The sequence below is a fragment of the Saccopteryx bilineata genome, chromosome 8 (assembly GCF_036850765.1).
Source record: "Saccopteryx bilineata isolate mSacBil1 chromosome 8, mSacBil1_pri_phased_curated, whole genome shotgun sequence".
NCBI lineage: Eukaryota > Metazoa > Chordata > Mammalia > Chiroptera > Emballonuridae > Saccopteryx > Saccopteryx bilineata.
This window is the reverse complement of record NC_089497.1, coordinates 90,312,987-90,325,452: the sequence shown is the minus strand read 5'-3', so window position 1 is coordinate 90,325,452 and position 12,466 is coordinate 90,312,987. Positions and strand designations below refer to the sequence as shown.

General features: G+C 33.7%; 1 protein-coding gene across 1 annotated transcript in view; it reads right to left on the bottom strand.

The window, feature by feature from the left end:
- SERPINI2 (serpin family I member 2) overlaps positions 1 to 5,948 on the bottom strand; it is a 38,277-nt gene extending 32,329 nt beyond the window's left edge. The window contains exons 1-2 of the mRNA XM_066241076.1: positions 5,831 to 5,948; positions 3,235 to 3,489 (exon numbers count right to left, since the gene is read on the bottom strand). Of these exons, the coding sequence (XP_066097173.1) occupies positions 3,235 to 3,481 (247 nt within the window). The 5' untranslated portion in view covers positions 3,482 to 3,489; positions 5,831 to 5,948. The remainder of the gene's footprint in view (positions 1 to 3,234; positions 3,490 to 5,830) is intronic.
- Between the last annotated feature and the right edge of the window lie 6,518 nt (positions 5,949 to 12,466).

Genomic DNA, 12,466 nt, shown 5'->3' with positions numbered 1-12,466 from the left:
ACTTAATTTCTTAAAATAGAGCCTTGGAAACCCTACAAGTCATGGGGTGAATATGACTTTTGGTTCAATTATATCAGCCTTTCAGAAAATGTTCTAAAATTCAGTATATATTTACTTCTCTTGCTATGAAGGGCCCCAAGATCAATTGTGCATGCAATAGGAGACATCCAAAGATAAAAATAAAGATGGTCATAGAATTATAAATATTTTTTCCAGAAGTTCCATATAAATTATCTCCTCCAAGCTCCTCTTTTTATAGTGAGGAATCTAACATCAAGAGAGAGACCATAGCTTGAGAGGTGCCAAATCCCAAGGTCATTTGATTTCAGAGCTGAATCAGGAACTCATGCCCAGGTCCCTTTCTATAACTCTCTTCTAATAAAGAAGCATTTTTATGTTAGTCTTTGATTAGCAAGCAAAATTATTTGAGGCAAAAACTAATAATAATAATAATAATAAAAATTTTAAAAATTAAAAAAGGAAGCATTATCAGGTTTGATAAATTATGAACAGATGTTTTGGTAATGGGGGAAGGATTGAGGACACTGAGAGCCTCAGTGGGGTAGGGTGCCAGGAGCTGTGTGCCCATCTGTAGACTAATCCGGGTGTTAAAGTGACACAATTGGCAATGGAGTGCATCTTTTGTGAATTAAAGGGAAGGCCAGGACTATGATGAATCAATGAGACACTTACATGGGGCATAAAATTTAAGGAGATGCCAAGGAATTCAGAAATCAAGACAAATAATATTTTACTGTAATATACATTTTAAAAACCAGAATTTAAATAAATTCATGATTAGCAAAATATAAAGCTTTAAATAAAGAGACAGGATCATTATTACTGACTTTTCCCTGTACCTTGGGTCCCACTGTGGCTGCCAGACACTCCCTTCCTGTCCCTCTCCCTCTGCCCTCAGGGACATTTTGCTTTTCTTTCTCCAGACCCCCTGACATTTTATCCATCTCCTTTGTGCTCACTGTTCCCCTCCTTAACTCTGTGTCCCCTTTTTCTTTCTTCTTTAATTTCTCCCCATTTTTATTTTTCATTTTTTAAATCTTTTTTGACTGTCCTTCCTTCCTTCATCCCTCCCTCCTTTCCTTCCTTCCTTCCTTCCTTCCTTCCTTCCTTCCTTCCTTCCTTCCTTCCTTCCGTCCTTCCTTCCTCCCTCCCTCCCTCCCTCCCTCCCTCCCTCCCTCCTTCTTTCTTTCTTTCTTTCTTTCTTTCTTTCTTTCTTTCTTTCTTTCTTTCTTTTTCTTTCTTTCTAGTTTTTTTCCATCTGTGCTTCCCCCTTAACAAAGTAGAACACAAAACAAGTTTGTTACATATTGTTATATGTGTTACATTAATGTTTAATTGTTCATGTATACTTTTTCAAGGAAAATATTAAAGTGTTCATTATTGTTCTTATGACCTATAACCCTCACTGAATCAGTTTTGAAATTATTTCTGGGCAAGTTACTTAGTATTTCTTTTCCTTAGTGCCTTCATCTGTGCATCAGTGTTATGTCTTCCTCACAGAGTATTTGTAAAAATTAAATGAGATCATGTATCAGTACATAAAACAGTGTCTGCTACCATATATATATATATATATATATATATATATATATATATATATATGATAGTGTCATAATTATTACTATAATTATTACATTCAGATTCCAGAGTTGTTAAGACATCTGATTTCTCTATAGAATTAATTCTATTTAAAATAATTTAGATTTCAGAGGCTCTAATTTGTTCATTTATCATGGAGTCAATTTTACATATCTTCATAAGTGTTCTGTTAATTTTCAAAACAGTATTATGTGATTTAAATGTTTCTGGGACTGTGTAGTGGGATTTGATGAAATTAAAACAGACAGTCAAGACTGAATCTGGAACATAGTGGCTTTCTTTTACATTATTCACAAAGGAAAACTCTTGCAATTAACTTCACACTCTCACCAACTTCTTTTTACATAAAATTATTTTTTTTAAATGACTTACATAAAACCTTATAGAGAAGAAAAATAAATTTTTTAAACATGACTACTCTGTGCTAAGGCATAAACATAATGAAAGTAGTTATAATAAATAAATCCCCAAATCAAAAACCTGAATGTTTCCTCTGATGTTCAGGATATTGTACCTGATAGAGATGTAAAAGTTTGAACTTAGCCTGACCTGTGGTGGTGCAGTGGATAAAGCGTCAACCTGGAACACTGAGGTCGCCAGTTCAAAACCCCGGATTGCAAATGTGTATCAAGGCACATAGGGGAAGCCACATCTATGAAATTGATGCTTCCCACTTCTCCCCTGCCTTCTCTCTTTCTCTCCTCTCTCTAAAATTAATAAATAAAATCTAATAAAAAAGAAACACTTTTTTAAAGTTTAAACTTAGATTTACTAGAGAAATTGTGAGTACGGAATAGCCAGGGAAATGAACAATTACCCCTTCAAATGGGTTGCCAGCACTGAAGTTTCTATATGCTATTTCAGATACACCTTTGGAAGATTCCAAAACAACAACCACTTACACACACACACAGAATTTCTTTTTCAAATTTTTTTAAAAACTAGTAACTATGTAAGCTTTTAAAATGTATACATTAATGCTTCTCTTGGTCTCGTTTAAGTGGAGAAATTAAATCTTATTTAGAAAACTAATTTACAAAGCTAATGAACAGAGATAAACAAAGATTTCTGTGTAATGATGCTCACTGAAGTATTTTAATAGAAGTATTGGAAACAACCTCATGAAAAAAGGTTAAGTAAGTAATGATATTTCATTAAGAAATAATAAGGCAACAATTTAAAATTATATTCTGAAACTGTCACATGATATGAAAAATGATCACAACATAGTAAGTGATAGTGAAAGAATATGAATGTGTATATATGTACATATGGATATATATATACAGCATATGCAAACATACACATATATACAAAACTTAATTTCAATTACTAAAAAATCCAAAACAGATCAGAATAAAATATACGGATATACTCACAATTTTATATCTGTATAGAATTAATTTCTTAATAAATTATTTTGGTAGCATTTTCATTAAAAACAATTATAAATGAATGGATATTATTTACATTACAACTCTTGATTTTATAATAATTATATACTTTTGCAATAGTTTCCAAAGGTTTTATATCCCTGAACTTCTCTCTAATATATTTTTTTAAAATTTGGCCAGATCTCATCCAGTTTAAATAATCATATGTTAAAAATCTTACCAGTTGTGTTTTCCTGAAATTTTAAAGTTTGTCTTATCTGCTCTTGTGCTTTTCCTTTTGCTCCCAGATGCACCATTGCAAGAACCAAAGTTGTTCCAAGTGGGGAAAATATAATGTTGTTCTTGTGAGATGAACTAATAGCTTTATAAAGATCCACTGCAAATTTGGTATTTCTTTGAGCCAAGTGCCTTGAGGCTTGATTTCCAGAAAAAGTCACTAGAAGACTCCACAACAAAATCTTAAACATTTTGACCTCTGAGTATTAATTAAAAATGTATTAGTTTTCAGAGACATCAGAGTTTATCATATCACACTCAAAAGAAAACTTTCAACCTATTAGAATTTTCTGTCTTAATAGGACAAATTACCATAAAAATATTCTAATGTCAGTTTTTAGAATAAACATCATCTATTAAGACAGATAAACTATGTGCTAATGGTATTTTTATGTCCCTTCAAAATTAGTTCAAAATATATAGTAATTTCCTGAAATCAAAAGAGAAATTATAATTCTGGAGCATTATCAGTAGTAATATTATCTCTAAATAGCTATCTGATCCATTTTCTATCTTTTTCTATGATTTTAAATAAAATATATTCAATATCAAGGAAATACTCTGTCTAGACTACTCTAAAATTATTTACTGATTAATAAGTGAAATGGAATTTTAAAATAATTTGCACTCTCCAGTGTAGATTTGGACTTATAAGATTAGAAAGTTAATATATTATAAATCAATTAAATAATCTAACTTTTTAAACAGTAAAAGTTAAAAAATTTGTAGGGCAAAATACTCCACACCTACATGTACTTTTCCAAAGGGAGAAAAAAATCTCAGAAATTATAAAGAAATGAAACTACAAGCAAATATAAATGGTTCAACAATAACAAAAGAAAAAAATCAATTTTAAAAAAATCAAAGAAAAATCTGACAAATAACAAATATAAGAAAACTAGCTCAGTGGTAGAGCGTCAACCTGGTGTGTGGAAGTCCCAGGTTTGATTCCTGGCCAGGGCACACAGGAGAAGCACCCATCTGCTTCTCCATCCCTCCCCCTCTCCTTCCTCTCTATCTCTCTCTTCCCCTCCTACAGCCAGGGCTCCATTGGAGCAAAGTTGGCCCGGGTGCTGAAAACGGCTCCATGGCCTTCACCTCAGGGACCAGAATGGCTCTGGTTGTAAGGAAGCAGCAATACCCCAGATGGGCAGAGCATCACCCCCTAGTAGGCTTGCTGGATGGATCCCGGTCAGGCTCATGTGGGAGTCTGCCTTTCTGCCTCCCAGCTTCTCACTTAAGAAAAATACAAAAAAAATATCTATAACAGTCACAACAACATGAGTAACACCCTATTAAAGTGTTCTTCACTGAATTGCAGAAAATTCAACCCTGATTACATCTTAAGCAGAATGAGTTTTGCAATTTTACCAAAGACTTGGTGGAATACTAACTCTGAAGGCCTAATAAATTTTAGTAACATTAATTTTACCTTACAGATAATACATTTAGTAACCCTTAATAACTCCAAGTTGAATAGATTATTAAGAAGTAACTTTTCATTGTGGGTAAAGGTAAAAGCCTCCAGAATAATATGTTGCTAGCCTTAAATAATTAAATTACTATATTCCTAGAGTGCATTGCAGACCATTAGAGAGGTCATCATGACCCACAAATGAGTTAAAAAGTCATTAGGAATCACTGTTATATATAAAGATTACTAATACTCAAGTATTCTCTAAAACTTATATATTTGGATACTTTAAATTCTTTTCTAATATATAAAAATTTTATTTGCTTTGATACACAATTTACAAAGGGAAAAGATCTCAATGTTTAATCTAAAATAATTTTTAGAAAAGAATATTTTATTAATTTGAAAATATAGATACATACATCTCATCAGGTAAATTTTTATTAAAGATTAAATTAGCACATAAGGTAGTAAATAGCACTGCAACCATAGTAAAAGCAGGTGAGTAAGAGAACTTTAATGTGCAAAATAAATTTCTGTGTATCATTTTTTTATATATTCTCAATCTCAGAAAATGTCTGCCTAAAATATTGGTTTGTAGGTATATAGTCAAAATATTATCAGTATTTTAAGTCATCAAGTGGCAATTGATTAGGCACATCTTTATATTCTTGATTTGTATTAGAATAATAAACAATATTATGAAGGATGTATTTTTCTCTTAGAGTAGAATCTGGAAGTTATCCTCTCATTATTATTAACAATCTTAATAATTAAAGTGTACACTCTTTGAAGATCTATCTGTCCCAGAAAATTACTAGGTACTTAGTAGATTATATAATATTGATTTGAAATATTTACCTATCTCATTGGCTTTTGGATCATATCTCATTAACAGTCATACAGTACTGATGAACTAAACAATTAAATGAATAGTCTTATAAGAATTTAATAATCAAATTTATGACATCTTTTAAGAAGAATAAAATTAGTATATTAATTTGATAAATTTAAATACTATCTGCCAAAATGAATTGAAATGGAATTCTTACTTTACTAAACACTCATAGTCAGTAATATTGCATGCATACTTTATTCAAACACTATTAAATTTGAAGGTACTTACTCAAAATTTGCTTCTGATCATTCACCGTAATGTTATAAATAAAATATGCCTCCTGAGAAACACCAGTACATGGAACACCTGATTGGTCAAGGCCAAGTCTATTTATCTTGAATGTTGCTAGATTAATTATTCTAAAACCAAAACAGGTGTTCACCACATTTGTATGAAAGGACTAACATGATCAGGTTAATTATCAATGATGAAATATGCAAGAACTGAGAGAGAAAACAATACTAGAATTTTTTAAAAGATCATTAAGTTTATGTTATTATTCACTTATTATTTCACTTCTTTTATAATAAGTAGAAACGATTTGAAAAAACGTGCCAGTGCTTGTAGATTTTCTAGTAATTACTTTTTTTTGTTTCTCATAGGACTTCCACATCAGATTACCAATGTAGTCCATCATAAATATTTCAGAATGCCTCTGAGAAAAAGAATAAAGCTAAATCAAGTCCAAAATGAAGAGACAAATTACTGTTGCATTTACAGAGTTCTCAACAATTCATCAAGTTATACACTAGTCAAAGAAATTTCCTGTGGACAAAAAGCCCATTTTAATCCTTAGAGAAAATACTAGATATTATAAATATATAATCTTGATGTTGAACAAAACAAAAAGACCAAGTTATGATTATAGATATAACAAATTGTATCAAGATAATGCTATTAAACACAGGTAATTTGATAGTTAACATTGGTGTTACTTTTATGTGCTCTTAAAATTTAACATAATTCTTTTCTACAGATAGTTCATTAATAATATTTAATAAACCTACCTCTGACCAGGCAGTGGCGCAGTGGATAGAACGTCAGACTGGGATGCCGAGGACCCAGGTTCAAGACCCCAAAGTTGCCAGCTTGAGCACGGGCTCATCTGGTTTGAGCAAAAGTTCACCAGCTTGATCCCAAGGTCGCTGGCTTGAGCAAGGGGTCACTTGGTCTGCTGTAGCCCCTGGTCAAGACACATATGAGAAATCAATCAAACAACTAAGGAGCCCTTCCTATCTGTCTGTCCCTATCTGTCCCTCTCTCTGTCTCTGCTACACACACAAAATAATAATGATAATGATAATAATCAATAAATTGATGCATAATTGAAAGAATTTTGATCTCACTGTCGTAGTTCAGGTCAATCACATCAATGGCAATCAGTTATTAAATATATTACATTATTTATAAATGACCTCTGAGAAGAGAATGGAAAATTTATTTCAGTTACAATTAAACAAATATTTATTATTCATCACTAAATGCAATATTATTTCTGATAAAGCTATGAAAAAGAGGTAAAATTAGCATAGGTATCTTTAAAAGGATCCTGTTAACATCTTGCAGAGCCCTAGGGCTATAACTTAATAAGAAGCTTGAGAAGTTGGATGACTGGTATTGGTCATAATCTTCTAATTTACCACAGCTTTTAGTTGCCCATTCATTCATCTCTGTTTTCTAAATGTTGGGTTATAGCTTAATATTACTTACTTAGATATAAGCAAAAACATTTCCAGCTTTTAACTTAACATTGTAAGAGATAATTTCTAAAATCCTACTTATGCAACACAAGAACCCTTTTTTGTTCTCCTCTGCAATTTATAAATAATAAGTCTGAATGTCCAAGACTATCATTCAGTCAATGTTTTCCTACCCATGCAGTGACAGCATCAAACATCAATCACAAGTACACTTCGTTACTGAACTATTATTTCTACAAGGCTGGGATCATAATGTCATTTACCCGGGAACAGGCCATTATTTTCTCCGTCCAATAACACAGTCAGACACTCTGTCTTAGCAAGATTACTTAATGAAGTTTTTGTGTAAGGACCTTATACTAGAGCAGTTCAAGCAAACTGTATATTATCCTTTCTTTGGGGAAGTAAAAACAATGGCCATAAATTTCTCCCTCCTAGTTTAAAGTCCTTAAGTACACAATAAAAATACCACAATTGTCCACAAAATATTATTGCAAACCTTTGGAAATATTTTCACAAATCAGTTCTTTCTGTAAGTCTATTTTGCCCTTAGAGCATTAGAAAAAAATTAATTAACTAGAGCCAAAATGTCTTGATATAAATTTGAGCACCCTCATTGTACCTACTGTAAAAAAAAAAAAAAAAAAACACCTGGAGGCCCTGGCCGGTTGGCTCAGTGGTAGAGTGTCTGCCTGGTGTGCAGAAGTTCCGGGTTTGATTCCCGGCCAGGGCACACAGGAGAAGCACCCATCTGCTTCTCCACACCTCCCCCTCTCCTTCCTCTTTGTCTCTCTCTTCCCCTCCCGCGGCGAGGCTCCATTGCAGCAAAGATGGCCCGGGTGCTGGGGATGGCTCCTTGGCCTTTGCCTCAGGCGCTAGAGTGGCTCTGGTCACAACAGAGCAACACCCCGGAGGGGCAGAGCATCGCCCCCTGGTGGGCGAGCCGGGTGGATCCCGGTCGGGCGCATGCGGGAGTCTGTCTGTCTCTCCTCGTTTCCAGCTTCAGAAAAATATAAAATAAATAAATAAATAAAAACACCTGGAAATATATATAAAAATAATAGCAAGGGATTATAAAATCAATCTCATTATTTTTCTTAGCCTTTCTTAGCATTTTATGGTTTTTCTAAAGTAAAAATTTATTTAATTACAAAGTTTAAAGAAACAATTAGGTACTTTTGTCAATAAATAAAGGACTTCCATAGATTAATTTCAGGTATTTTATTCCTCTGTCAGTTTGCTCCATATATTTTGGGTGATAAGAGGAAAATGTTCTGAAAAGAGAACAGGTTAAATTATATGTAGTGTAAATCATCCTGAAAAGTATGACACATCCTATTTTAATGTGGCAATTTCTTTTTACTGTAGAAAAATGGATCTCAAATAATTAAACCTAAATGTTAATTTCAGAAATAGCTTCTAAAATCTTCAGTTCTATTAACATTTGATAGGTAACATCCTGCTACCTGCTTAGCACAATTGGATGCTATATAAATGAAGAGTAAGACAAAATTGTCTTTTTTTTTCCTTTTGTGTATGTTTTGTTCCTAAGTATTAGAAACAGTTATTTTAAAAGAGACTTTTCATACTTTTAAAATGTTTTCTTTTCACTAAATATACTTGGGAGACAACTCCTCTCAATTCCTTTCACAGAAAAATCATTGAATTAAGGATTAGAAACATAATAGCATATTGCCTTGAACATGTAGTAGGCTGTAGAGAGAAAGTCTGTTTATATGAACAAGACTATTTCAGACTAATCATTTGAAAATCATCCCTAGAGACAGAAAAAGTAAAACTTGTCTAGTAAAATAATTTCTAAATTATACTAGAAAAAGTTGAAGGCTCATTCAATCTTTGCTTAATAAACTACTGCATGTTTCTGCACCTTCACTTTAGAAAGCTGATGGCAGGAGAAATGTATTCTATTTATTTGTGAATATCTGGCATCCAAAACTGTCTTGTTGCATATGCAGTCAATAATTGGATGGGTGAATGGATGAGGGGCAAAAAGGCTTTGCAGAGTAATTTGTACCCATATTATAGCTCCTCAACATCTTAATATTCCTTTAAATTTCTGGAAATGTGGCTCAAATTTTACTCCACTGTACTGTCACCAGTATATGATTCATAAATTATATGCTCAAAGTTTGAAATAATAAATTGTCTAGTCAAATCTCCCAACCAGAGGAAGAATTCTCTGCAATATCCTTGGGAGAGAGTTATTCAGACTCTGCCTGAACATCTCAAGGAATCCTTTGTTCCAGGGCAATGTTTTCATTTTCAAAAAAAATTTACTTTGAAACTTACAAAAAGTACTGATTTAATACAAAGAACTTCCACCTCTCTCTCGTCTCTCTGTTTCCCCAATTGTTAACACTTTATAACATATGTGTGCTCTGATTATATAACTAACTAATCTCTATCTATCCATCTATCTCTATAATATATATGTGTGTATGTGGATAAAGATAAGCAAGTGTGTGTATATATGTATATATTTATATATATACATTATAATTTGTATTTTCTGAATCACTTGAGAGCAAGCTGCAAATACCATTTTCTATCATTCCTAAATAATCCATTCTGTTTACCTATCTGAAAACATGAGTTTACACTGATTGATATCTTTGATCCCAATCCAAAATCTCAAGATTCTTTCTAGTTTTCCTCCTTTCAAATTTCATAATTACCTTCTATAACAGTGAGATAACTGGCACTCACTATCCTCAATATATTTACTAATTTTATTCATTTATTAATTCAGTTCTTATTTGTTCAATGTAATTAATTTCCCAACCATGCTGGTCATTTCCTTCACTCACCCCTCCCCCCCACCTTCGTGCTCTCTAATCCCTCCTCCATCTCACTCCTCCCACACCCTAGCATCCAGTAAGCATATCTTTGGTGGATCTTCTAGGCACCTTCTTCCTTTCCTAATCACATAGTGGGCCTGCTGCCAACTACTCTGCCTCAAATGAGAAGTGACAATGGGAAGAAAAGAGAAAATGAGAAACTTCTCAGGTTTTGACAGGAATTAGGAAGCAATTCTAGAATCTGCCATCTTAAAATTATGCCCATCAGTTCTACTTCTTTTCTTCATGACAGCTTTGAAATCTTTGAGGATAGGCTCCCATGTGAAATCTATTCCTTCCATTTTTTTGTTCCTCTTAACACATTCTTGGGCTGTACTCACTGTGAAGACATGCTCAACATCTGTTAATTGATTCTTGCACATGTATTATTTTTCTATATCTTCCCCATATATGATTGTCACTCAATGAGAAGAAAAGCAATATACATGAAAGTCACATGCCTGACTCAGGATGCACTCAATTATAGATGGAATAAACAACTATCTTCTAAAATTTTTTCCCCTGCCATCCTCTTCACCATACTAAAACATTTTCTCTACTGATGCTGGAAATCCTGTTATTAGAGTTCATTTTACTGACTCTATCAGTAATAAGAAGTGAGTAAAGAGAATGATGAAGGGCAAAAACCATGGTTTTGGAGTAAAATAGATAGATCTGGGCTCCAGTCCCAACTATGCAATCAATAATTGGACACTCCTAGGCCCTGGCTGGTTGGCTCAGTGGTAGAGCATCAGCCTGGCATGCAGGAGTCCTGGGTTCAATTCCAGGCCAGGGCACACAGGAGAAGCGCCCATCTGCTTCTCCACCCCTCCCCCTCTCCTTCCTCTCTGTCTCTCTCTTCCCCTCTGGCAGCCAAGGCTCCATTGGAGCAAAGTTGGTCCGGGCGCTGAGGATGGTTCCATGGCCTCTGCCTCAGGCGCTAGGATGGCTCTGGATGCAACAGAGCAATGCCCCAGATGGGCAGAGCATTGCCCCCTGGTGGGCATGCCAGGTAGATCCTGGTCGGGCGCATCCGGGAATCTGTCTGACTGCCTGCCTGTTTCCAACTTCAGAAAAATACAAAAAAAATAATAATAATAATTGGACACTCCTATAATGAATCCAAATCTCAGAGTTTAACCTTAAAATAGATATATTTTATTTAATTATTTAGGGTTTAAATAATTTGAGGGAGGGGGTGGGGGGATGGGAAGCACACAAAGAAAACCATATAGAAGGTGATGAAAGACAATTTGACTTTGGGTGATGGGTATACAACATAATCAAATGTCAAAATAACCTGGAGATGTTTTCTCTGAACCTGTGTACCCTAATTGATCAATGTTACTCCATTAAAATTAATAATAATAAATAAATAAATAAATACAATGAATATCTGCAGCTACTGGACAGAGTAAACTCCTATATATTGTTAAATATTTTCTTTATTTTGTGTTATTGCCCTATTATTCTTAAAATACAAATATTTTTAATAGATACTTTAAAATATGAATGTATAATAAAGTTATGTAAAAGAATTTCTTAATTATTCCAACAGGGCAGAATTAATAAAATAGCATAAGAATATTGGTTGTAAGGAAGGAAGTCCCTCCCTCCTTTGAACCAAGAATCTTTAAGGACATTTTATGTTTTAGGCCAAGCATTCAGATGTTGAAAAGTGCCAAAAGCTACAGAATTAATATTAATATTTTAGGAAGTTTAAAGAACATTTTATTGGTTTGGGCTAGGCATGCAAAGAGAGATTTTGAAAATGATCTTTGTACTTGTGTGATTAGCATAAAACCAAGATGGCCGATGGCATTGTGTTGTAAATGCAGAAGAGGAAGGAGACTTGGATTTTCTGACCTCCCCACATACCTATGGGGGAAGGGTGAATAGCTAGCCAGGTACAGAAAGAAAAAGATTAAATTAAAATTTTTTCTTATACTGATGAACCATTTGCAGGCATTTGTCCCTATGGAAACTACCCCTCCCCTCCTGAAAGCATGTAGTTAATGTATGTATCTCTAAACAAAAGATATAAACTTATGCCGTGATGTCAGGTTTTCTCCCCTCCCATGTATAAGTAGGAGTATATAAACAGCCCCTGAACTGTTTTGGGGGGCTGCACAATTTGGGTCTGTTGCCCTGTGTCAGCCATATGCAGCCGGCATATTTAACAAATTTTCTCCTTTAATAAAACTTTTCAAAAACTTATTTGGACTTGATGCCTCTACGAACACCAGAATTATGGATTGGGTACTTTACAACACAGAGAGATTTTGTGAAAGACACCTTTGTAATTG